The 27769-nt window shown below is 39.2% G+C and overlaps 1 protein-coding gene across 9 annotated transcripts in view; it reads left to right on the top strand.

Annotated features, from left to right (window-relative positions):
* ECI2 (enoyl-CoA delta isomerase 2) overlaps nucleotides 1-17475 on the top strand; it is a 33568-nt gene extending 16093 nt beyond the window's left edge. For 5 of the 9 annotated variants that reach the window (XM_069809006.1, XM_069809008.1, XM_069809010.1 and 2 more), the window contains 9 exons: nucleotides 3394-3559; nucleotides 4864-4962; nucleotides 6615-6806; nucleotides 7644-7713; nucleotides 10186-10288; nucleotides 11941-12061; nucleotides 15123-15212; nucleotides 15960-16103; nucleotides 16926-17475. In XM_069809006.1, the coding sequence (XP_069665107.1) occupies nucleotides 3394-3559; nucleotides 4864-4962; nucleotides 6615-6806; nucleotides 7644-7713; nucleotides 10186-10288; nucleotides 11941-12061; nucleotides 15123-15212; nucleotides 15960-16103; nucleotides 16926-17081 (1141 nt within the window). In that variant the 3' untranslated portion in view covers nucleotides 17082-17475. The remainder of the gene's footprint in view (nucleotides 1-3393; nucleotides 3560-4863; nucleotides 4963-6614; nucleotides 6807-7643; nucleotides 7714-10185; nucleotides 10289-11940; nucleotides 12062-15122; nucleotides 15213-15959; nucleotides 16104-16925) is intronic. The other 4 variants (XM_069809009.1, XM_069809011.1, XM_069809007.1 and 1 more) reach the window with 1 other exon arrangement.
* Nucleotides 17476-27769: the final 10294 nt, after the last annotated feature.

The raw sequence follows: 27769 nt of genomic DNA, 5'->3' as shown, positions 1-27769 counted from the left end.
GCTTCTTTTTCTGCTTGGATTGAATCAAGTGCAGGTTTGACACCAGTAGTTTGTAGGTCACCTTCCAGGCTCTCTGCCTGCCCTGTGTGTCTTCAGCAACATCTTATGTGATTTCAGTGAGGCTGCTAAAATGAAGCATGGATTTGCTCAGTGAGGGAGTAAGAAGGATTCAGTGTCAGAGCAAGGGAGCAGCAGATGGAGGGTGGAAGTCCTCCCTGTAGTGGGCCACAGCAGCCTCTCCTGCTCCTCTGTCCTTGGGATTGTGGCATAGTGTCACTGTGTGGTCCCAGAGATGGCAGTGCTGTTGTGTGTGCTGACAGATGGCGAGTCATCTCCTCCTCACTTTATGTGATCTATTTGAGGTCAAGGAGCTCTGCTCCTGCTATTTGTGTATCTGTCTGAAGAATGAGGTCCTGCCCAAGATGAATAAATTGTGAAATAACTTAATTTTTCCTTTGCGTTTTCATCCTTTATTATTTTAATAGAGAAATAGTAGCAGTCAGCTTAGCCTTAGTGTGTTGAGAACTGGTGATCATCACTAATTTATAGCAAATGTCCTCTGAGATCAGAAGGCAGATAGAAAGGAGTGAATCATAGATATCCTGCAGAGAACTGAGCTACAAACCAGCAAGGAAGAAATAAAGAAAAGAGGCCTTTTCTTATAAACTTTAGACTGTAATAAACATCTAAGTTGCACAATCTCCCATTACAAAGCAGTAGGTAAGGAGGAAAAGAATGAAAGATGGGAGTATTTGAAGTTGATAGATAACTTATTTTACCCGAACGTTTTTGTAGCTAAGAAGTAAAACTGGATATTACCAAACAGCAAAGGAAAGTAGCTCTGAGTCTGGACTTACTGAAAGATCATTCCACTTTTCCCCAGCCAGATTTTTTTTTTATTCACCTAGTTGTTTTCTCATCCTCTTCTAACTTGTCCACTTTGCATCCTTAATAAGGAAGAGAACTTGTGACCTGCTAAATGCCAAAACCCCTTAACCCTGAATATAAGTGCATACATACGTTCAGACTGGCTGCTATTGCCGTTCCGCTCTCCCCAACTGCCCATTCTAAACTCTTGTTAATTTATGGTCACTATCAAATTGTATATAAAAGAGATTATTAAAGCCTATTTATAATGTTGACCATAGCCAAGCTGGAGCGAAGTCCGGATTGTCAAACATGTTTTAAACCCAAATCTCCCTCTTTAAACATTGAATCCACTTCAGTATAGCCACTGCCTAGACTGACAGAAAAAATTTGTGCCAGATACACAGATCATCTTGGGACCAGCAGCATTCGAGTAGTTCTAAAGATGGCTGGCAAAATTAGAGGAAAAAAACCCCAAAAGAAACAACTAGTCTTCTTCCTACACTCTCATTTTCTTCTTCCTGTAAATGTCACTTTAAAAACATGTTTGGGGATAGGATCTGAAAGCGACTGTTGTGTTCTGTGACTCCAGGACAGACTAATCAAGGAAACTCAGTATTAAAAAACTTGTATCTGTATCCATTTAGGTACACTTTTTCCTGTCAGAGGGCTTTTATTGATGCTGGAGGTGAAGTCCACAAGTTGGCTAATAGCCTTCCAGTTGGTTAAGGGATGAACTTGTTAAACTCTGACACAGTCTTCTGAACACATCAGTTTGAATGTTAGTTAAACTGGCAGATGGTTAACCTGGGTCTGTCTGGGTGCACTGCTTTATTAATAAAGGCCTACAGCTGATCAATTTAAGTAAGAAGGCATTCTGTTCCTGCAACCTTTTTTGGTAGCCTATTCCATTTTGTATTGTTCAGATAGATTTCTTTTTACTAGCATAAGATTTTGAACCAGATTCTGGAATTCTTTCTGTTTCAAAGAATTTGATTAAATAACAGAAAATACTCTTTCTGTTTCTGTCATTCAAACTTGGTAGCCCCCAAATACCAGGAACTTAGATTTTATTAATACAGAAGGGCTGTAATAGGACATAAAACCAATAGATCTTACAAACTTTTTCAGCTAAAGACAGCTAAAACCTTCTATCTGCATGAAATGAAAGAGTAATAAAATTAATTGGACACAGTTGGCATTCTTCACACTTCCTGCCTGCAACTTTTAGGCTTGCAACAGAAAATAAATTTTATTCAAGAAAGAAGATCAATGAGGATATTTTTGAAGTAGGCAGTAGAATTTCTCTAAAATTCTCATTAGGTGTGTATAAAAAGGTAGAGTTTTCATGTTAGGTATGATTTTAAAATGACAGTTCTGTAACTGAAATGTTAACAATTAAATTAATGATTAAACATTCTATCAGTCTGCATTTGAGATGATCATTAATTTTTCAAATGTGACTGGTTATGAAATCTATCATATATGGTGTCCTAACATGACAGTTGTGTCTGTAAGTTAGAATGGGGAAAGTTGAGGGGGGTTGTTCTTTTTTTTACTAAAATAGAGAAGGAATGTTGATATGTAAACTGCTAACATTTTAAAAATAGTAAAAATACTTAACATATATTGCAATTTAACTGAAGAAAGCTGAGACAACATGCTTTTGCCCTATTGAAGCAAGCCAAAATTATTAGACTTCTTGGCTTTGGATTCCAAACTGTTGAAGTAAACCTGCTTTTACAAAGCATTATAGAGTTGGGTTAGGTTTGGTTCTTTGGAGTGGGATTTGGGGTTTGTTTGTTTGGGGAGGGTTGATGGAATTACCTTTTCTTCTGGTGGAGAGTTCTTCTCCCAGAATATTTTGACCCTGTCTTTTTTGCAAGTGTCTATAGGCTGTTTTACAGCCAGTCGTTTTCCAAAGCACATTTTGATATTAGCCTTCACTTACACAGCCCCGATTGGAGAACCAGGCTTTCAGATTGAAGTGTTTCTAGATAGAAGCACACAAACTTGGAAAGATCACAGAAACCACACAGGCTGCATGCTCGTTTTAATTCATAGACATATAAAGCTGTTAATGTTGCACACAGAGATTTAAACCATTAATAAAAATGTCTGTGTTTCTTATTTGTTTGTCATGGACAGAACCTGTAGAGCTCTGATTTACTACAGAAACAGCAAAACAGTTTACCACTAGTGCCATTTAGGGGTCTATATATGATCATCTGATATATTATTGCATAGTTTCTTTGTCATCTGGCAGCATTAAGTCTAGCACTTTACATAATAGTGAGAGATAATGTCATATTCTCTAAAGGTTAATTATGTTGCAGCTAAAGCAAACTTCCAAAGCAGCTTTCTTGTAATTTTTAGTATCTTGCTTTTTGTTGTTGTTTTAATCAGTGCAGGTACAAATATTTAATGTTTTACATTTACTTGAAATGTCTTTAAAAAGCAGCATATTTGTTTCTCCTCTAGTCTTGCACAAAAACCAAGCAATGTGATTTCTTTTCCACTTTCTAGCAGGCGAGTGCCAGCTGTTTGCATTCCAGCAATTCACCTGCACATGACTGCAGCCACCATGCAAGTCAGCCAGAAAGACTTTGAAAAGGCTCAAGAACAACTGAAGCTTTTGAAAAAGGATCCTGGGAATGAAACTAAGTTGAAGCTCTACGCTTTGTTTAAGCAGGTAGGCTTGACTTTTTTTGTTTTGTAAGGGGCATTTATAATCTGAAAGGATGGACCTGTAAAATATCTACTTAAAATAGGCATTGTTCAAATGTGTCGTGTCTTAACAAGCTCTTCATTTCAAGTGCTTAAATTCTGTTCTTGAAACGCCAGCCCCTCAAATCCTGCCTGAATTCTGAGGGAAGCCAAACCTGTTTCATCTTACAAATCATGCTTTGAATGGAAACCTTTATTCAAAGAAATACAGCCAATTTACATCAATTGTGTGATGCCTTCTCTATAATATAGCAAATATTGATGCAGCTCTGCAAAATGGCTTATGCCTACGAAAAAAAGAGTATGCCACATGCTTCCTCTTAAATTTGTTGTATCTACAGTCAGTCAGCTGGGCCTATAATATAATGGTGTGACATTTGAAGGTTGATTTCTGGGGTTTTTTTCTTTCTTTTTTTTTGCATGGTTGTTGTAGTCGTGGTTTTGGGGGATTTTTTTTTGTTTTTTAATTCAAGGAACTGTTCCTCCACACTTTGAGTGAAGGTTATTCTTTACTATAGCATGGAAGGAGACCTTTGTAGAAATAGCTGCACGTCCTTAGTGGGGTTTGTACTGGTATTTGGGGAACTATGTGTGGATCAAGATTGGCTGCAGGGTCAGTACAGGCTGTGACTTGTTATATAGAAGGCGGCAATCAATCACTTCTTTAACTAAAAACTTAGCTGACTGTTCCAGGTAGTTTTACTGATTAATAATAATGAGCTCATAAATGTAGTCTTTCTTTCCCACCTCCCACTTGAAATATTTCTCTCTGATACTGTACTTTTCTTCAGGAAAACTGATCATAGAATACTTCAGCATAGCTCAGACTCTTGTGGTTCAACTGGCCCAACGCCCTTCCTCATAGTAGGGCCAACTTTGAAGTAAGATCCAGCTTTAATAGATCCTATGCAATTGTTTCTTTGTTCACATATCTTACAAGTCTTTAACTTTCTTTTTAAGTATGAAACTTCCACAATTTTTGAGATAGGAGACCTTAATGTGCATGGGTGTTTTTGGAAACTAGTGTCTCATATTGGTTAGGTGCTTCTGAAAGCCTAGCACCAGGTATTAGGAAATAGCAGACACTGAAAACTTCATGGTATGTGAACTGTCTGAATATTGCCCAACCACTAGGTATTCCTTCTGTCTCAGAGTTGAATTCTGTATCCTGATCAGGTAAATGTTCCTAGAAGTCATCATCTTTTATACCAAGGCATCTGAACTTTAATCAAAGGTTTTAAAAAGTTTTGTTTCACTCTTTTTTTTCAGGCTACTGAAGGTCCCTGCAATTCTCCAAAACCAGGTATGCTGGACTTTGTCAAGAAAGCCAAGTGGGATGCATGGAATTCTCTTGGCAATTTGTCTCAGGTGACAATACCTATAATTTCACTTAGATACTTTGTAGGTTACTCTACCTTGAAGTGCCTGGACTGTAAGTGAATGGCTGATGTCTAAACATATTACATGCTAGTTGAGCGACTCTGCTTCAGACACTAAGACGTTTTGCACTGTATTCTAGTCATTTCACTGCTTCAGTGTTTGGAGATTTTTTTATTGCATAAGGCTAGTTCTACGTTATTACTACCAGTTTGTATCAGCATAAGAGATCTTACGTATGTGGTGACTTCCAGTAAAAATAGTGTTTTTCACATTATGTTCTATTCTGCTGTTCTCTTTAAGAAAGATGGATTGAGCTTCTCAGTTCTTACAACAAAGAACAAATCTGTGAATCCTGCATATTGATAACTTTGTCATTTTAAAATGTCGGTCTCCTATGCCACTGACTAAAAGACTAGAAAAAAGTGGTGTACTGAGAGCCTCTCTTCATTCTTTCTCAGTATATCTTGACATCTTTAATACCTTTCATAACCTTTAGAGAAGTCTTTGCTTCAAGTGAAGCAAGCAGAAAGAATGTAGATTCAAAGGTATGTAAGCGTTCTTTTTTCATGCAGACTGTAGTAATTCTGACATCACATGTAGCTACCACAGTTTCTTCAGCTATTATTAAATGAAGGAAACAAGCTTTACAAACCAGCTGTGTCACTGCTGCATTAGGCCTGCTGTTCAGGAGTAGTTTCTGAGGTCAGTCAAAGATATTACTTAATATAGAGACTTTATTTGCATTTTTTTCTTTTAAAAGAAAACATGTTTGCATAATTTCTTGAACATATCATATTCTTGTGATACTTTGGGGCTTTTTGGGTGTCTTTTGGTTTTTTGTTTGGGATTTTGGGGGGGGGTTTTGAGATGGCTCTGCAGCTCTTAGGAGTAGCCAAGAAACACTTAAGGAAAAGAACCTGCTTTTGAAGTTATAGCGGAGAGGGAATAGACAATTTCATGTGCTACAGATTATGGATTATAGTATTGTTCAAAGTATATTATCCTTTCAAGAAAATAGGTTATAGCAACCAAGAACTTACAATTCTTTTAAATCACTGCTTACTGTAGAAATAGAGAGGCAGGATTCTTTAGGCTTTTGCAGGTCATGTTTGTGCTAAATGAAAACCAGTGTCTTCAAGCAGTTTTAAAACACCATAGATCCGTTTCAGCACTCTTATTTTCAGCAACACATGTTCTAAAATAAAAACTTTCGTTTTATTGGAAAACTGTCCAACTGGAAAGCAGAAACAAAGGATTCTTAGAAATGTGTAAATGATGGGAATATGACAAAGGTCTCTGGTAGTCTTAGGTGTGGATGAGGGGATTTCTCCAATGAAATAAATGTCATCATCTCAGCATCTGTGCCTTTTATTTTGCAGATCCATTGCTGCTGCTTTCCAGATGAATTTAAGCATGATCTGCAGTGTTTAAATACAGCATGTTCCCCTTCTCACTCTCATTGGAATGCTTTCTAATTGAGATGTTTTTTTCTTTTGTCCTGAACCGCAGTCATGTCATCCATCTGTCCCCCCCACCTCCAGGTACCCATTTTATGAACAGCATAACAAACTGATTTCCAGTTCAGCATTTGGTAATCTTGTGGTTTTTTTTTTTTCTTTTTTTCTTTTCTTTCATTACAGGATAATGCCAGACAGAAATATACTGAACTTGTCTCAAGTCTGGTCTCTGCAGAATCTGCTGGCCAGAAGAAAGATGCTTCTCCAGAAGAGAGCAGACATGGTGGCTATGAAACAATACTAGTTACCACCAAAAACAATATCACAAAGATCATGTTTAACCGACCTGATAAGAAAAATGCCATCAATCATAAGGTAAAGAAATTAACATGGAGGATTAATGATTTTTTTCTTTCCTGAGTAAGCTACTTAAGTTTTTAAAGAATCATTACTACAGGTTCAGCAGAACTGACTGAAGTGTGGTGGTCTGAATTTTATGAGGGCTTAGTATCTTGACTCGGATGGCAACCTAAGGAATAAATATCTGGTACAAAATTAAACCATTCAGCTAAAATTTTATGGATTGGGCTTTTTTCTGTGTCTTTTGGTTTCTTTCAAACTTAATACAGGATTACAGTCTGCACTAAACTAAAATGGCAAAACTGCAGGAAGACTAGCCTGTTTTGTGGAGACAAGATTTGACTGTAGCCTTATGTACAACAAAGTATGTGTGCAGCCTACTTTGGCTCAGCACTGTTGTGTGTATGTCTAGATAGGCTTCCCATTCCCATAGCTGTCTTCATGAGGAAGTCCATCCTGTTGGGAAGATCATGATCACCTTGTTTCACGACTGCAAAGATACCAGAACAGGGACTTCACCCCACTGCTGCTAATTCTTTAATGTATTATTTTACCCAGTTAAACTACTTTTCAGTTTGTAAATTAGCTGTTTCCAGTTAACATTTGTTTTCCAAAGGACCTTGTTTTGTCCTTCAGATTTGCATCAGAAGTCTTGAGTATTGCAAGCCTGTGTCTTTATGGTCAGAAATACCTCACATGTAATACTTGACTTTCTGTGGATGCAAATTTTTTTCATACTTAAAAGGATCATAGTTAATCTGTCTCTCAAGTTCCTTGTTGTCACTGTGAATCTCCTTTTTACGATCTTTTGCAGCATCACATTTGTACTTTGTTGATTTTCCTCTTCTGCAGATGTACAGAGAAATTATCAAAGCGCTTCAAGAAGCTGGAAAAGATGATTCTACCATAGCAGTTATTACTGGTACTGCACTTCTCATGCCTCTCTTAGATTTGTTGTACATTATGCCAAAGTACAGTACTGACATGAGCTATCTATCTGTATTTAGACTAAGAATTGTGTAAGTGAGGAAATTCTTTCCTCTAGTATAGACCAAAGATTTTCCAAAGTGTTTTGGCAAAATTCTTTCAAGGTGGGTTTCAAATTCTTTAGCAAGCTTGCTGTTACATCAAAACATCTTTCTGAGATGAGAAGATAGACATGGAATACACTTAAGGGCTTTATTACTTTTAAGTAGCTGATATGTCTGCTCCACAGCATCTTTACTACTGCTTTTGAAGATCATTGATATGAGTTTAGTCAATTTTCTCTACCTCTGTGATATATTGGAGCATACTGAAAACAAGCCTCTCAAATCCTCCACTGGTATGGCCAGTAGAAAGTTTACATTGCATATTTACCTATGATCATCAGAAAAAAATTATATTTTTATGTTGATTTTTTTTTTCAGTGCCTGCCGTAGGAAAGGATTGGCCAGGCAAGCTGCAACCTGGCCCAGCTGTATACATCCCAGTCACCAGATGTGTGCAGCTGGATGACTGCAGCAACAGTGTGAAAGGGCAGGCCAAACTCATGCTGCCTGTGAAGTCTAGCTGCTCTGGGGACATATAAGTTGGTTTCTCTGTAGGACCCTTTGGTCCGTCTCTGATGCTGACTGAACAACACAGTGGCAAGGGCAGGCGAGAGAGACAGAAGAGCTGAGGGCAGGCACTGCCTGTCTGGCCCATCCTTGTTGCAGATAGGTGTGCATTTAGGGAATTAGCCAAAGCTTGAGCTTTGGCTGGCAGCTAAGTAGTGTGGATGCAAGGTGAATTTGGGCTTAAGCCTGTTTACTCATTACTTCTGAGGTAATTGCATACATATTCTTCCCCACTGTCGTCTTTACCAACACCTTGTATTCCCAGGATGCTGAATTTCCTTTCAGTAGCAATGACTAGCCACAACAACCCTTATGGAATAAGAAGCGTGGTTCACACAACTGGAATGTCTAACGTGTATAGCTAGTAGTAAATGGCAAACAGCCCTGCCCAAACCTTTCTGTTCCATTTTACGTAGTTCATAAGAACACTGCAGCATAAAGTAACAGATGTACTAACAGTGAAGGGTCCCATCCTATGAATGTCCCCGTGGAATACAGGATGATTTAGACAATTAAATCATGCAGTCTAGCTTTTAAATACTCCTTGCTTTTTTGATGGTGCTTCAAACTGACTTATACATTCACTAACAGGTTATCTGCTTCTTACTGAAGAATCCATCTTTCAGTACAATGATTTCAATGCAGTCCTGTCAGTCTTATGCTTAGAATGCCATGCCTTTTCCTTAATTGGTCACAAAAAATGTGAAGCTTCTACCACATTAAATAGGTTATTCTGTCTACTTTTGATTCCTTCATCAGTTTGAAGGGGGATGAAGGGAGATTCATAAACTTACATTTCCATTTTCCTGTTTAAAAAAAAAATTAGTTTCTCACATCTAACTGTGTGAATGATTGTGAATTGACAGAAAAAAAACCTGAGCAAGTGTCATGGTTTAACCCCAGCCAGCAACTAAGCACCACGCAGCCGCTCACTCACCCTGCGCTCCCCTCCCCCGTGCCCAGTGGGATGGGCAAGAAAATCAGGAAAAGAAGTAAAACTCCTGGGTTGAGATAAGAACAGTTTAATAGAATATAAAAAGAAGAAACTAATACTGATAATGATAACACTAATAAAGTGACAGCAGTAATGATAAAAGGATTGGAATATACAAATGATGCACAGTGCAATTGCTCACCACCGGCCGATTGATGCCCAGTTAGTCCCTGAGCGGTGATGATCCCCCTGCCCGCCACTCCCCGCAGTTTATACACTAGATGTGAAGTCCCATGGTATGGAATACCCTATTGGCCACCTTGGGTCAGCTGTCCTGGCTGTGTCCCCTCCCAAATTCTTGCTGGCTGGGCATCAGAAGCTGAAAAATCCTTGACTTTAGACTAAACATTATTTAGCAACAACTGAAAACATCAGTGTGTTATCAACATTCTTCTCATACTGAACTCAAAACGTAGCACTGTACCAGCTACTAGGAAGACAATTAACTCTATCCCAGCTGAAACCAGGACAGCAAGTATGCAGGGAAAGAAATAAAATAAATATTTTTCCATCTGATGCTGTTATGGAAAAAAAAAAAATTTTTTTCCCCCCTCAAATCTTTCAAATTTAATGTTCTTTGGCTTTTAGCCATTTTTTTGTCAGCAAATTGTCAGTCAAAACTTATTTTTACACCGTAGATATCCTTTAAGGTAGTGTGTATACTTTGAGACAATCCCTCTAATTACTTAATAATATTAGACACCTAGAATGAAATTCTTTTATAAATGTAATAAATGGAAGCTTCTCTTCTCTTACACACTCAGAAACCATTGATGCATTTATTCATGTGTGTTCTCTGCAGGAAATGGAGACTACTATAGTAGTGGAAATGATCTGAATAATTTTACTAATGTCCAACCTGGTGAAATGGAGAAGATGGCAAAAGAAGGAGCAGTATTACTCAAGTAGAACATCTTGGTTTCATATATGCATAAGTTACTGTAATGGGTAAAATATAATTTGCAAGCATTGTTAGAAAACACAACAGCAGGGGCCCAGTTATGCTACAATACATCCATTTAGATGACTGTGTCTAAGGGCTCACTATGTGCTTAAACAGAAAGAACATGTGGGAGAAGTAGTATGAATTTTATGAAATAAATGAGGAAATGAGATTAATATTAGAAATCTTTTTAAGTGCAGTGATGCTAAAGACTCGATTTTGGTTTTTAGCCCCTGAAGTACATGCAGATATAATGACAAAAACGTGATTTTGACTGTATAGTTTGTGAGCTCTAATGAAAAAATTGTGGGTTTTTTGATATCCAACAGTGTCTACACTAGCAGGACATGCCAACATACCTTCACTGTCAGACTTTGAATAGAGACTAGGTGTAGTGAATTTGTTCAAAATTGCCCAGGAATTCTGAGATCTTGGTTCCATCTTTGAATCTGAATCTACCTGTTAAAGTAATTTATTTTCTAAGGCCAAGGAGATCAGGGGCATCATCTGGCACAGGGTCTGAAATGTTTTTTTGGGGACAAACAAAATGTTTCCTTCTTCCTTATTTTAGCAGATTTTTTCTTCTCTTTTACTTCTGTATGTGACAATTATATCTGAGAGATGCTTGCAAGCTGGATTGCTTCCTCAAGCACTTGCAATTGATGGAAAATCTAAAATACACAGAAAAGCAAACAATGTTTTTGATTTATATTTTAAAGATGAACTGCAAGTGAAGTACTCAGTTTTGCAGCTTTTACTTAGACAAGCTGTCTGTGGATCACAGTTGCCCCTACAAAGTGATAATGATGCAGTCCAAATCTATTGCAAAGATGTTATTCAGTGGTATCTGGCAAGCGTTCCAGCCTGCAGTGTTTTGTAGAGTGTTCAACACAATGCATAGTCTCATGTATACTTCATGGTCTTCCATCTTGCTGTCCTGAGAAGACTGTATTTGCTATGCTGTTACTATTACACAAGCACAGTGCTTCATTACAACACAGAGTTGTTGCGTTCATTACAGCACAGAGATGCCAGAGAAGTGGAGTTCTTACAACACTGTTCACTTTTGAAAAATAGTGTATTTTGAGAATGTATTTTGCACTTGCATGAAGAAGTAGCTGTCAAATGAAACAAAATGTTATTTCTCAAACCTGTGCAGAACAGCACTAGGGAATTCTGTGTTGTGGTAGCATCAAAATTTGGTGCCTGCTGGGGCTTCACTGCAGAACAGAATCTGTGAAGGGAATGGATATCCCGTGGGTGGAGTTGGGATGGATGTATAGGCAGATAGGGCAAAAGACTGTTCTTTCAGTGAGCTGTATTCAGTAACTAGCTGAAGAGGGCAGCACTTTCATAACTTGATTGCAGGAACTAGGAAAGCTGTGCTGACATGTACGTGTTTGATTCTTAGTTGGTAAGGAAATGCAGGTATTTCAAATAGTTCTTATTTTCTTCATCAGAATTAGTTTGGGAAAGGGACAGAAGCATATGCTACATAGAATCTAGCTCATGGGTTTTGTTACACAGTATCTAATCACAGGTTTTGCAAATTGTTTATATTTGATGAAAAAGACTAAGATGTGTCTCTTCCATTCTGTTTTTTCTTCTCTCTAGAGAGTTCGTGGGTCATTTTATTGATTTTCCTAAACCACTGATTGCAGTGGTAAATGGCCCAGCTATTGGAATCTGTGTAACAGTCCTTGGATTGTGTGACGTTGTCTATGCTTCTGACAGGGTAAGTACGTTATATAGCTGATCTCAAGGCAGTCTTTAAGCCTCTTTCTGTAGCAAATATTATTTGGTTCAGGGTAATCTGACAGAAGAGAACACAGTGTAAAGGCTTTTTATATCATGTCAAGGAACACCTATATTAATTACCAGCACAGGGGTCCATCAGCCAGTGGTTAACATGCATAGAATTTCCCTTCTGTAGTTATAGTTATCAAGTTACTGACTCCAGTTTAGAAACTCTTTCCTATATCAGTGAGTACAGTAAAGAGTAGCTGATGTGAAGTGATGGTTGTAAGGCCCCTTTCAGGTGTTGGAGGGGGAGGAAAAGATTATTATGGAATGGAATTGCAGTAACTGGCATTTTATCTAATCTGTGTTCCAAGGTAACTTTGGAAAAGCTTTGGTTTATTCAACTTAAGATTCCTTTTAGGGTAACTTTCCAAATACATAACCAAAAGCTATATTAAGGCATAGCACATAATCCCATTATATGGCTTATTTTTTAAGTTCTCTCATTTGTATAAGGTTATTAAACAGACACAGAACTTAACCCAAGGTCTTAATTTTAGGCAAGCTTTTGCTTGCAGAAGTGTCTGTGGTGGGTGGTACTTTACTCCTGCTTCAGCACTGTGTCAGATTTTTCCTCAAAGTCCCTCCTGGATTGGTTTTGTCACTATGAGACTTAAGAAAATTGAGCTGCAAGGGACCAACTCCTTTTGCTTGCCCCATTACAGGATCAGCTAGGACCATGTCACTCCTGACATGTACTTCTATAATGTACATGATTTATTCAGTCTGTTCTGGTCCCTCAATCTCTTCTTTTACTAGAAAATTGTTGGGTTCTCCTTCTTTCTCCCCTCCCATCTGATCTTTTTTTGCTGCAGGGTGAACCTATTGTTTCTTGTTCCTGAATTTAAATAACAGATGATTTTCATCCTCCCTTACAGTAGCCATAAGTGTGCTTAGCCATCAGTGTGCGTAGACTATTAGATGTATCTCAGGTTTACATCCACACTCTCAATCTTCTCTTTTTTTGAGCTAAACAGTTGCAATTCAAACAGTTTTTTCTCATGTGGCCTGCAGTCACATTCCTCTGGACTCCTTCCAGTTGTTCTGTGTCTCTTTAAGCATAGTGGTACAAACTGGGCACGTCACTCCAGCTCTTGTCTTACTGATGCGAAGTAGAGCAGAAGAACTTCTTCACATTCTGCAGCCTGTATTTCTGTTTTGACATCCCACAATGTTGTTTGATTTACATACTTGTGTATAACACCTGGATCCCTTACTGTAGAGTTGCCAGTTAAACAGTTGTTCCTATCGTATACTGTATACCAAGTTATTCCTGCCAAACTTTAACTTGTCCATATTAAATAGTATCTTCTTACTCATACCTCTCCATTTCATTAAGACTATTTGAATTCTAATCACTTTCCCCTCGGCATATCATCTCCTTACAGCCATAAGTTAGTATAGATTTAGTTGAAGTTTAATCCAAATAAGCGTTAAATGTTTTGTCCTGTTAATATTATCCTTCTTTCTTGAATGGTTTGAGATTCATCCTTGAACTTCCTTTTACTAGTCATATGCGTTAAATGCATCTTATTTTTGCCTTGTATTTCTATTTTTTAATCTCTGTATGCTTATATTAGTTTCATACTTAGCTGTCTGATGTATTTTTCACTTTCTGTTTACTTGTATTTAAAGTCAGTGACGAGCTCATGATTTAGCTGAGACAATCTGTTAGTACCTTCCTGCCTACACTGGGACAGCTTTTGTGTGTGCCCTTGGTAACAGTTCTTTGAGGATTTCTGTAGGGTCTAACTTAGCCTTTCACTTAGGAAAGTTCTCATGAAGACTAACCTATTAACTTCAAGTTTATTGAAACCTTCTCAAAGGTGATTATTCTTTGTTCTTCCCTTTCCAGGATTGTGAACTCCCATGCAGTAAGGTCATTCTCATCCAAATTACTACTTAATTTGACATTCTCCAGTAGTTTGGTTGGAGTGCCTTAGGCATTGACTACCTAGTCCAGAAGTGGCCAGCTTTACTATGTCCAGGATCTGGTTTTATTCTCAGCCAGGTATTCCCAGAGCAGATCATTACCAGCCACATTCACATGACACTGCACAGCCCACTCTGACAACAGATGAGCATTTTGGGTGGTCAGTTAACATTGCCTTCTGCACTGGATTTTGCTCCAGTTCATGGGGCACCAGTTTGTACCCCTGGTATAGTTAATCTCCCCTTGCTTAAGCATGACCAATACTAGCCTGTATCCTGGCAGGTGTTGTCTAATCTTTTCTTACAATGATATAAATGTCACTTTCTTGCTAGGAAGTCTATTGGTCTGTCTTACTGTATGGCCATCTGTAGTACAGTAAGAGAATATTACCTTCTATTACAGTGAAAGCTGCGTTGGCAACTTTTGTGCTCTTTGTGTATCCGTTAATATTTTTAAATGGAAATAAAGGCAAGCATTTTATCTTCCTTGCTTAAAGTTGATGTGATTTGTCAAAACATAAAATTCTGTAGTTCAGTTCTAACTTGCAATTAGGGTATTGTTTTGTATGATGATGCATTTCTACCACAGGATCTTTTTCAATTTGCATAAAATTTGAGGAAGGAAGATTCAGTGACTTGAATTTTTCAGGAGTAGAATAAACTTAGTGTGCCTTTACCTCTTAAGTTGTTTGGGCTATGTGTTTAATAACTTTCAGGGCAGATGTGTATGAACAACCTTTCTGTAAAGATTTTGCACATGCAAATTAGTTTCTCTAAGCACTGTATTCAAATAAGGTAACTTCATCAACGGGATTGTTATGATAAGGGAGTTAAATTATACAGGCAAAGTCAGCTCTTGGGTGCATTGAGAGGGTGAAGCAGTGTTACCAGGTGGTGTTTAAAGCCTATTGTGGTAACAGTTCAGATGTATTTCTGGTGAACTCTGTCACAGTAGAAGCTTTAACATGAAAACTAAGTCCTAGTACTTTAGTCCCGTGTTCTGTTGTGAAGTTTGCTTTGTTTTGTTCTTTTTCCCCACCACCACCCCCCATCCCACCCCCCAGGCTACGTTTCACAGCCCATTTAGTCAGCTTGGACAGAGCCCAGAAGGATGTTCCTCTTACCTGTTTCCAAAAATCATGGGCTTAGCCAAGGTAAGAATGTCTGCACTGTATGTGGGATTATCTGTCCTTTTTGTGTTGGTATTCTCCAACTGTAACACACCTCAACACTGGTGAGACCACAGCTGGAGTGCTGTGTTTGAGTCTGGGCTCTAGCTACAAGAGATACATGGACATACAGGCAGGCCCAGCAAAGAGCCACAAAGATGATTAAGGTACTGGAGCATATTATATGAGAAGAGGCTGAGAGAGCTGGGAGTGTTTTTCCTGGAGCAGAGAAGGCTTGGGGGAATCTTACCAATGTTTATAAATACCTGATGGGAGGGTGTAAAGAAGATGGAGACAGATTCTTGTCAGTGGTGCCCAGTGACAGGACAAGAGGAAAGGGGTACAAATTGAAACACAGGAAATTCCATCTGAACGTAGAAAAATAATTTTATAGTGAGGGTGGTGAAACAGAGGAACAGGTTATGCAGAGGTGCTGTGAGGTATTCGTCCTTGGAGAAGTGTCTTCGTCCTTGGAGATACTCAAAACCCAAGAGGACACAGTCCTGGGCAGCCTGCTCCAGCTGACCCTGCTTGAGCAGGAGGTTTGAACTAGACAGTATCTGGAGGTCCCTTCCAACCTCATCTATCCTGTGATTCTGTGTTCTTTTCAGAGGGCAGACATTAACAAGCAAGAGAGTAAAATAAATGTGACTTGGAAGCTTGTACATTTCCTGTCAGATTACTCAAGTCTTGTGTCTTGTTGAATCACACTTTCTACTTTTCTTTATACAGGCAAATGAGTTTTTGCTTTTCAATAAAAAGCTGACTGCAGCAGAAGCCTGTGCCCAGGGACTTGTGACTGAAGTCTTCCCTGATAGGACTTTTCAGAAGGAAGTTTGGGCGAGATTAGAAGCTTATGCAAGCCTCCCCAAAAATGTCAGTATTTTAAATTTTTCTCCACCTCGTAAGCCTGTAGCATTCCCAATCCTCCTGCCAAACCTATCCTGTTACTTGGTTTCACTTCATCCTTTATTGAAAGAACAAGGCTGAATCTGTTTTCCTTCAAGCACAGATCTGTCCCTGTCCCTATGCTGCTGGGAAACAGATACCTCTCTTCTACCCTGACTGAATCTAAGACAGTGCACTGTACACAGAGATTCAATGGCTGAAAAGCCTTAAAAACTAACTAATTAATCCACCTGCAGTCTCTGTGTGCATGCCTTGAATGCCTTCTTTTAGATTTTTATTTGGCAATAGTTTAGGTTTAAGAGCCTTACCACTGGTTCTACAATATTGATTGTACTGTGTGCACAGCGGGTGCTCAAGATGATGCTGGGTGGCTTTACTTTTTGCTGAGTTCAGTCATCCTGCTCACTAGTTTAGGTTTTGCAAAACTACTTGAGTCACAATGGTATTATGTTACATTGGACAAGAGGAGACACTTGTGCCAGCTGCTGATAATGCAGGCTGCATTTGCCACTGTGGACAGTTGAACACGTTTGGCTTCTTGTGCCCATCTCTCTGATTGTGAGCACTTGGTGGACTGCTGTTCCACTTCCCGTGAACCTCCACCTTACTAGCAGTCTTAGTGATTAAATGCAACAATTACTTCTAGTGAAAAGGTTGACTAAAAGCTAAAATGTACTATGTTAATACAACTTAGTTTGAATTCCAATGTGTTTATTGTGCCATTTTCTGAAACATTAAATTAAGGTATAGAAACCCTAACTTCCTAATGTTCCTTTCTTTCTCTTCCAGTCCTTGGCAGTGTCAAAGCAACTGTTAAGAAGTATGGAAAAGGAGAAGCTCCATGAAGTCAACAGTAAAGAGTGTGAAGTCCTGAAGGAGAGGTGGTTATCTGATGAATGTATAAATGCTATTGTCAGCTTCTTTCAGAAGAAATCAAAACTCTAACCTTCACTAGTAGAATAATTTACCTTCTGGCAATAGCTTAATCTGCCCTTATCATTAATAAACTTTCTCTTTAAGTAATAATTCTTACACCTTTTGATGTGGTATATTTCTGTTCTGAGTACTAGGTTAAAACTGGTTCATAAAATTAATACAATGTTATGTGCCTTGGATCCGTTATGGATATTTAGGTTGGGGAAGAAAAGGTTCATTATTCTGTAGGCAGCAGTGATTTTTCTGAATAATACTAAAGCAGATTGTCTTCCAAAAGGAGCAATAGATTCAATGGCACCATATTTTGATAACTCTTAAAAAAAATGCCTAATGAGTGATTCTTTTTATTCATCTGTGGGGAAGGACATACTGTATTAATGAAAAAATAAATAGTGGTATTTAATTACTGTTGTGCTGATTCTTACTCTTTCTGTTAAACATTCTCGGTGAGAGGAAAAGTAGTTCCTGGAGGTGTATTAAGATAATAGTTTTACAAAAAGTATTCTCTTGACTAACTTCAAGATTCTCAAAGATGTTTGTTGTGAGCTTTATGGTTCTAACCTTAAATATATTTTTCCATTAAGTGCTTCATATTGCCCTTTTTCTGTGAAAAATCCCACTAAAGATAGTATGACCTTTTACTGTAGCCATTTTGGAGTTGAATTAACAAAACAATTATTTTTCAACAGAAAATTTCTCCGCTGTTCGTGGATGTCTTTGGGTAGAGAGTATACCAGGCACTGCAGAGGACAGGGTCAGGCTGCTGGAAGTTTGTAGGCATTTAGGTCATGCCAAAGAAAGGAGATCATGGAGAAGCAGCAGTTACTTATCCAGAAAAGCCTCTCATTGACAAGGAGTTGATCGTTGTAAAAAGAAAAAAAGAAAAAGCAAAAAAACCCCAAACCTTAATTTCAGTGCTCTAGACTCTGATCCTCAAGAGTGTTGACAGTGAGAAACCTGAAAGGTAGCACTCCAGTCCTGGCCCTGCGTGCTTAGGCAGGTATGTACATAACGGCAGGGGTGCAGCGGGTACCTACAGGCAATGCAGAGGGAGGCTGGCGTAGGTGCAGCAAAGGGTGAGACGGATGCCGGTTTCTCATCTGGACGCAAGCGCCAGAGCACCGGGGTGCAGCATGGGTGTGGGAGCTGCTGGAGCAGAGCAGCAAGCCGCCAGAAATGGACGGCTTCAGGTGCCAGCAGCGTGCCGTGACCGAGACTTGCGGTGCCGCTGCTGGAAAGTCGCCTGCACCCGTGCAGCACAGACATGCAGGATGGCTGCTCGGCAGTGGCACCGCTGCCTCACATGGTAAGCAGGTCTTAAACTCCAGACTTTGCCTCCAACCTGGTACCTGGTCATTGGGATTTAACTACTGAGAAGGCAAAAGTGAAATGGGATCGGAGAAAAAGAAAACAAGAGGTGTGGGTATGCATCGCTCAGCTGTGCTACAGCAGTTAAATTTGATGCTAAGAAGTATTAAAAAGGATTTAGGGTCTTCCTTAACCCTCTGTGGGAGTCGATGCTGCCACACGCGACTGCCAGCAAAAACAAGTCTTCGTCACACACAGGATGGCATAAGCAGGGCCAACAGAAACACGGGCAGAGCGAAGCAGTAGAGAGGTACAGGGAGGAGGAGAGGGTAAAACTGCCAGGGAGGGCTGAGACTTGGACCCAGCTCACAGGACAGAGAGGGAGACCAAAATAATTTCCTGTTTATCATGAAATAACGTGGAAAACTGCTGGGGAGGGCACTCTTCCAGTAGATGTGAAACAGCCAAGGGACAGCGGGGCTCTTCCCCCTTCCCTCACAGCACCCAGAGAGGGGACACGGCTCCAGGCCCCATGACACGGTGGCCACCCGCAGCGTGGCAGCGGTGGGCAGGGGAAGAGGGCGGCTGAGGGCCAGGGGCTGGTGGTGGGAGAGGCAGTGAGAGAAGAAGCTGAGGCGGAGACCTGGGTGGGAGCCGAGTGCCGCCGGCGGGCTAGGCAGGCTCAGGGCTGCCACGGCACCCTAGCCGTGTGAGGTGGTGGCCTCTGCCATCCTGCCGGGGCAGCTCTTGGGCCACCAGCGGGGCGGGAGGCTCAGTGCTGGCCGCAAAATGGCGGCAGCTGTGTGGGACAAGGAGGAGGCCGAGAGCTGCGGCCCTGGCCCGTGGCAGCCCCCGGGGTTGGGGCAGCACAGGGGATGTGCCTTTGGGACCGGAGGGTGAAACATGGCTTTGTCTTGCTGAGGCTTTTGTGGCTCGTGTGGTTTTTTTTCTTTTTCATGCTGCTCACGCGAGCCTGAGTCCCTGAAATGCTTTCTGTGGGGTTTTTGTGGCACCATAGTGGTGGCCATTGTTGGTGTACCCAGGGGTAAACAGCAGTTGTTCAGTCTTCTGAAAGCTCTTTATCAGTGGTAATGTTTAGTAGATTTAGCAGTGCATCAGCTATGTTATCAAGTGCATTTTGTGTGTGTGCAATGTGTCTGTTTTCCTCAAGGACAAATTCAGCCGTTAATAATCTGTTGATGGTGAAATAGCAGAAACGGGGTTTCCTTGATCAGTGGATGCCAGCATATCACTTACAGCAATGGGAGATGAACAATTACTGGCTTTGTAATGAATTAGATCTGTTGAAATATTATCTTTCTGTTCTGAATCTCCAATGAGAATAAACCAACATTGCTTTGAGGGAATGGTAGTCCTGGGTGGTTTTAGTTAACTTTTGGAAAGTCAGATCATTGCCTCAGATAGCTAATGAAGTTCATTTCATAACTTTTTTGTTCACAAAACACTTGTTTCTGCCTAGCAGCATCTTTAATCATTTTTACACGTTCTATAGATGTCTGGCATTAAAGAACAACAGAACAAGTCTGATGAATTGCTTCAAACAATTTCTATTTACTCCATATAACAAATGAGCAATTTTAGATAATTTCTTCTGAAATACAGTCACTTTTAAATTATATTAGTATAATATGATTGTGTGGACTACATCAAATGTTGCCTATGTTCCCTTCAAGGTACTACCATTGGGTGGTGTGTGTCTTGCTAACATGGAGGTGCAATGTACAACAGGATTCAGGTCACACTTTGCACAATTACACACATGCTTAATAATCTACCTCCGTGTTTATGTAGAGTCACAGGTAAATAATCAAATATATCATGCAGAAATACCAATGGCAAGATATCTAAACATAGTTTTGGAAAATAAGGTGTTCTAAGCTTACACTGGGTATAAGACCTGCAACATTTATTGATTATATTCATTATAGTTACTGTTAATACAACACCTGTTTGACTGAAAGTAGCTTTGAGACCAGCAATTAAAAATCCAAAGTCTGTCAAAACCACAAAACTCTGCATATAAGGCTATTGTGAAACATTAGTGATGCACTCCTCCTTTTTATCATAAATGATTCAGGACATTTGGGCTGCATCACAATGCCAGCTTTTGTGCTTCTGACATTGAATTTACAGTTCAATTGTAAATAATCTGTAACAACTCTGCTGTGTTAAAGTGCCTCTCCCTTGTTCCAGCTGAATGCAAAAACATTCACGAGGTTAATGTAGTAGATCTCATATCTAAACAAGGACTTTAGAATTTATGATAAAAACCTCTAAACTCCAAATATCAGCAAAGAAGGAATGTTTCATGCCTGGAAGAAGACACATAATGAAGGCAAAATTGCTGTGAGGAGGTAAAACAATGTTTTAATAATTATATCAAATTAAATTGAGTGGTTAATGTCATAGCCATCCAGCCAGGCTGAACAGGTGAGAGCAATGCATGCAAAGGCATGTTAGCACTCTGTGGAATTAAATATCAACAGGTAATTATCAGCTTATATCTTTTCTGATTGGAGCGCTCAAAGGGCTTTTATTAATTGATGTAACATTTGTTTTCATTACAGTTAAGGCAGGACACTTGGGAGGTAACAAACAGTAGGTTCAAGTAAAAGTCTTTAGTCTCTTCCAGAGCATGTTATTTTGCACTATAGTTACACCCTGAGGATGCTTGTAGATATGTAAGTAAGTATCCAATTCATTAACTTCATTATTAGTGTGATTTCTTCAACATATTTTCTGTATTCTCTGTCTGATGCTGGTTTTCATTATTAAAGAAGTAGTATACAGTGGAGAGGGGGATTTTTGTTTGGCTGCTTTTCTTTTCTTGGTACTGATCTTTCTCTTCCAATTTAGTTAAAACCCTAGAGCTGTAAGAACCACATCAGTACTTTCAATTACAAGCAGCATTTCTTATGCACCGTATTTTCTAATGTATAGAAAATGTTTATGCAGATTGAAAACTTCAACCTGAACTTTGAATAATTCACTTACCTTGTTTTCCCTAAATGTAGATATAAATAAACTGATGGTATCTCAGGTTGTGTCCTTCATGATGGTATATGTTCACCTTAATTAACCTTTTGTGATGTGTAGGGTTTTGTATTTTTCAGCCAGTAAAATATCTATTGCAAATGTATTTTTTACCTGGCATTTTAGATAAAAGTAGCATAACTAATCTTACACATATGAAACAAGGAATTCTTTACCTATTGATATGAAGGTTAATTTAAAAATCTGGAAAGGATTTGCATGGACAAAAAGAAATTTAGAAATTAAAGTACTTACAGAAATTCTGTGAAGTTTGTAACAACATACCTAAAAGAAGATAATGAAAAAAATCTGTACGTTTTTACAATTTGCATTGATTGAAGGGCTATTTTTGCTGTCTCACAGCACTGTATTGTTCTTTTTGATATTTGAAGTGATTAAATTTGAGTGAAGTTTTTTAAATTTTTTTTAAAACAGTATCTGAGCAACAAAAGGGCAGAAGCTAATGTCTGATCATGTTGTTCCATTAGCCCTGATCTTCTAAATATGTGTGACTTGACCTTTCTTTTATGATGGACAGAATGCTAAGTTTTTTTTATCAAAGTCTACTATTGTACAAGGAGAAGTAGCAGAAGGTACAGTTAAGTACATGAAGTTAGTGGAGAGAGTTTCTTGGAAATCTCCTCCCTACTCTGCAGTAATAAAACAGAACAAAACATAGTCTGTATTTGTCAAGGACAAACAATATCAAACTGATTTAATTTCCTTCATTAGTGTGACTGGCTTGGTGTATAAGTAAACAGCAGTAAATGTAATTTAATGTTTAGTAAGGTATTTGTGCTGTTCTGCTATGCAGCTGCCGTAAACAATTCCAGGAAATGTGATCTAGATTAAATCACACTTGTAGAGTTGTAGAATTGACTGAAACACTTTACTAAGCAGTAGTCATCAGGTTATCAAAGTGAGAGCGCATAGACTGGGACCTGACAGGAGTTTATTCTGGTGTTGCTTTTGCTCAGTGTGTTCATGAATTAGTTGGATCTCAGAAGAGAGCATTATATTATAAAATATGTGGCTAACACCAAGTTTCAAGGTCATCTTGGCGAGTTGGATAGTTCATGATAGGCAGGCTGAATTTCAATAGAGAGAAGCACCTTTCCACTCATACTACTACTGCTGAATTTTCTTTTGATGATTATACTGATGATTAGATTTTCTTCTAGTGATGCTGAAATTAGATATTCGAAGAACTGACATAATTGCTCTAAAATGGTAGCCTCAGAAATATTTCAATAGTTATTATCTTCCTTAAGTATGTTAGTCTGAAATTTAGTTCTCACCAAGCTACCCATCAAGGGAGAACAAATTCTGCCACATAGGTCAGAACCCAAAATACATGCAAAACCACCTCTGTTAAGCACTTCCCTTTCTCAAGCCCTTCACTTCCTTCACAGTTCTTCATCTCTGAGAATGTGCTCTTCCTCCGTGCTTGTTGGAAAAGAGAGAAAGGTAAGACTAATGGGGTAGAGTGGGGAATTGTCCCAAATTTTGCTACTCTGTGCTGTAGCTAGGAGAGAGCACACTGCTAATTTTTTGAAGGGTTTTTCCTATGCTTTTGCAAGCTTTTTGTAAACTATATATTTCAAAAGATTTAGGAAGAATCTCTGTGAGATTGCACTTCCCATTACAGGACATTCCTGTAGCAGTTGTGCCATCTGTGCTGTAGGAAATCAGGAAAACAGTTAAAATATGCTTGATTTGCTCTACTGGGAGTCAGCTGGAAACCAGGAGAACCATGATGGTGGCTTCTGCCAACCTCTCCTTCCCTACTCCATAAAACGCTGTGGAAGTCCAGTGGCTTAAGCAGTGCTCAGCAAAGGCAGATTATATTTTACTTCTGTGATGGACTGTAAACCAAGAAACAATTTAAACTTTTTTAAACTCCTTTTACTTGGATTTCATGCAAAATGAGCTTAAAACAAACAAGTTTCCTTTGTGCCTTTCCAGCTTAATTTCCTTCTACCATTCCCATTGCAGATAAACACCTTGATATCACTTTATTTTCTTCTTCTGGGCAGTATCTTAACACAGATGTTCATCACAGGGCAGTAGGCTTCTCCTGGTTATTGGGACAAAGGAGTTTCAGGCTAGACTACTTTCTAAAACAAAACCAGGCTGCTCTGGTTTTTGTTATTTTTGCCCAGTACCTAGCTGTGTTAGGGCATGTTGGGTAGTTTTTAATTCATAACGTTGTAACACATACTCTGAACAAGACTCTGCTTTGCCACAGTAAGATTTCTTTCATGGAGGGTCAGCTGGAAAGTAACAGGGAAACCTAGAAGGTGATACATTGGTGGTAGTTTGTTATCTGTTTTGATGCCTTGGTCTATGCTGATGTTTGCTTTGTCCTGTAATTGGTGTAACAGAAAAGCAAAAACATGTACTGTGCTCTGAATCCAGCAGGAACAGTACAGAAAAGGCCCTCTGCCTCCCCCAGCCTCCCCCTGGCCTGAGGAGCATAAGAAGCTAAACTGGGTGTGCACCTTCTTGTGGGAGTCTAGAAGAAAGAAGCTTAGAAGTCTGTTACACAGGATTGGTTTCAGTCTTTGGGGCTGAACATGGCTCATGTAGACTACAAGAATGAATGTTCCTTTTGGGAACACTCATTTTCATGTAGAAGATAAAGAACACAGGATAACTTTTTAAAAAAATAAAATTCACATTATATTTTTTTGACAGTAGAGTGGATGAGTTGCAAGTTCAATATGCAACACCCTGAAAAGAAAAACAGAAGGTGGGTAACTCAGCATGACGTCCGGCTTTTGATATTTTAATAAAAATAGAAATCTTGCATTTGTACTTGAGTGAGGGAAGCAGAGTTGATTTTTGTTGCTTGTAGGCATTGAAAACCAGTCTGAGCTGTTAGTCCACATTTATTATATTCTTAAATCAAAAGAGCAGCAAATTCCAGATAAATCTAGTCGAGTACTGCTTTCCTTCTTATGACATGGAATATTGGCAGCTGCACCCTTAGCATCCAGAGTACAATGAAGGCCAAGGTCTTTACTGGATTCACCAGGGCCACTTTTTCACCTCTAGGATATTTTCTTCCTCTAAATGGAACCTCCAGTTTATTTCCGTCTTTTTTCCTTCCTCAGACACACCAGTAAGCCTCCTAGGGGAGGAAAATGGCTAAGCATTGTGCATGTTTTAGATTAACTTAAAAACTCCCAGAAAGACTGACTAAACTGCCATTTTCCCGTGTGTAGGAGACCATTCAAAGGAAGAGTGGTTGCAGGCAGTCCTCTTGTTCAGCCACGGTAAGAAATATTCATTCAAGAGGCTGAAGGGAAGGTGCCTTTACCAGATTCAGCCAGCTGGCTTAATCTGTCTGGATATTGAATCCAGAGTAAATTTTGTAAAATTGTGTATGGAACTCTGTGTGTTATCTTTCTGGATGTCTAGTAGATACATGAGTAAGCATGGTATGAAGGTCAGCTTGGCTTCAGGTGAGCAGAAGTTTGTTCTTGCCCATGGAAAGACTGCAGCCCAAATGTAGGGCTGTTCTATACTGAGTATCTCATCTGGGTAATGTTTTTAGGATGAGCTTTATGTTAACACAGCAGATGATAGATTTGTAGAATGTCTGAGCTTTAGGTGTATTTAGATAAGTGTCCTGGTTTCAGCTGGGATAGAGTTAATTTTCTTTCTAGTAGCTGGTACAGTGCTATGTCTTGGATTCAGTATGAGAAGAATGTTGATAACACACTGATGTTTTCAGTTGTTGCTCAGTAGTGTTTAGACCAAGTCAAGGATTGTTCAGCTTCTCATGCCCAGCCAGCAAGAAGGCTGGAAGGGCAAAACAATTCGGGAGGGGACACAGCCAGGACAGCTGACCCAAAATAGCCAAAGGGGTATTCCATACCATGTGATGTCGTGCCCAGTATATAAACTGGGGGCAGTTGGCCTGGGGGCGGATTGCTGCTCAGGAACTAACTAGGCATCGGTTGGCGAGTGGTGAGCAATTGCATTGTGCATCAACTGTTTTGTATATTCCAATTCTTTTATTATTATTGTCATTTTATTATTGTTGCTATTATAATTTTCTTCCTTTCTGTCCTATTAAACTGTTCTTATCTCAATCCACAAGTTTTACTTTTTTTCTCCAATTCTCTCCCCCATCCCACTGGGTGGGGGGGAAGTGAGTGAGCAGCTGCTTTGTGCTTAGTTGCTGGCTGGGGTTAAACCATGACAATAAGGTGAAGCTCCTTTTATAGACAGCATGTGAAGTTCAGCTTCCTCATTTGAGAAGAGGGTTTAGGAGTAGAATACAGGTAAATTCACAGACTGGCAAATGTGACAGCTCAAAGCCAGTCAAGCGTATTTGCAGGAGAAACTTGGTTTTGTCAAAAATCATGAATATTAGTTCTGCTGCTCCTGCTTGTAATGTGTTCAGTGCTATTCTTTGCTAGAGTTCAGCTCAAATTCAATAAATTACAGGAAGAATATTCTCCCATTTATTCTAATTGAGGGTTCTTATACATTGGGTGAGAATTACGGCAACAGTGAGGTATGGGACTTATGAAAAGGATAAGACTTAAACATTTGTATTACTTTAGAAGCAAACCACCATTCAATGCAAGGAACTTAGTGTAAAAATCAATGCTGCTAGTAAATGAGCCTTTACAAATGACAGAAAATAACCCCAAATCATAGCAGTCGTCTCTAAGCTATAGGTTATCTGGTCTTGCCACACGCTTAAAGCAGGATGAACTGTGGAGGTAAATCAGGTTGCTTGGCATCGCATCTTGTTCAGTGCTGCCTGCCTCCAAGGATGGAAATTTCACAGCCTGAGTAACCTGTTCCATACATGCTGCTGACCTCCCATTACCTCACCACAATTTCCAGCAGCCTACAAGACAGGCTACTTTCCTGAGTATTTTCCTTCCGTTGTTATCTGCAGAAGCTGCACCAATCCATTTTTAGACCCTTACATTCCAGTCAGGATGCAAGGAATGAAGTGGCTCTATTTCCAGCTTGTGTTAACTAAAAAAAAATCACATTAAGCCAGGGAGTTTTGCAAGTGGCAGAGTTAAGAGCAGCTATGGAACTGTTAGAAAGGTGGATATGCAGAATGTCAAAACCAGACTATTACTGTTTATTCTGCTTAGACAGCAGATGTCTTAAAGTGGTTACTAGTCTTTCCATGAATGCAGAAATTCACCTGCAACCTCTCTCTAAGAAATTGTACTTCTGCCTGACAGTGTACCAGATTCTGTGATAAATCTACCTACCCAAAGGGACAGGTCTATTGTAGCTGCAGATCTAAATAGGCTTTCAAAGACTTGTAGAACATGTCAAAGAGACAGTTTAACTAACAGTCTATGAAAAATCCATTTCCTGTAACAATACAGGACTAGGGTTTTTGACATGTTACTGGAAATCAGTGCTCTCTTTTCTGAAGAGGATGGGTTTGCCCCTTGTGAATGCAGAGAAGTCTTGGTGGGGGGTACTACAGGCTCCAGGTGCTGGCAGTCTGCCCTTGCTCTTAACAGGAGCCCTTGGAGAGAAAGCAGCCCCCCAGAAATACCAGGGACCTTGCCCGTGCAGCTGGTGGCAGGGCAGAAGAGTCAGTTTTCTTCATTCCAGCATGACAGAAGGCAGATGCCTTCTTGTGCCCAATAACCAAATCCATGCTTCTTCTTAAAGCCATATAGGCTTTCTTTGCTTATTATTCTTGGTAGCAGCTATCAGTCCCATTATTTTAATAGGGTGTACTTTAACTGTCCTCAGCTACCCCCTCCTAGTTTCTTTTTACACGAACACAAAGCCACGTTTGTTGCTCTCTCACTTGAGAAGTAACGCTTTTGAGACTAAACCATGAACAGTTGTAAGTAGACAGTGACTGTATCAGGATCTTCTTTCTGGGTTGTGACCTATTTATTTCTACCTACCTGTAAGTAGCTTTACATTGTTTCTCATTAACTTAAACTGAACATTGAATCTTTGTAAATATTCTTCATGTATTTTCACTATTTTACGAATAATTAGCTCATATCTATCTACTTTATAGAAAGATCTGGGCCACAATCATCAAAATCTGTGTTTATGAGGAAATAACTGAGACAATGAAGAATTCAAAAGGTGTATCATGGAAGGAAGGGCCAAGTTTTTCATTTAGAGAAAGTAATTATTTGTCACAAGTTTAAATTAAGTTTTAGTTATTTAAGTATTTAGATGAACAAAACTAAGACATGAAAGCCTGGGAGACATGTTTGGTAGCTTTGCTTCTGTACCCACATAAGGAGCATAACAAATATACTTAGATTAATAATTTGATACATAGTTTACAAGTTAAGAAATGAAAATACACACTC

This window comes from Haliaeetus albicilla, chromosome 21, assembly GCF_947461875.1.
Source record: "Haliaeetus albicilla chromosome 21, bHalAlb1.1, whole genome shotgun sequence".
NCBI lineage: Eukaryota > Metazoa > Chordata > Aves > Accipitriformes > Accipitridae > Haliaeetus > Haliaeetus albicilla.
This window is presented reverse-complemented; position numbering and strand designations above follow the sequence as displayed.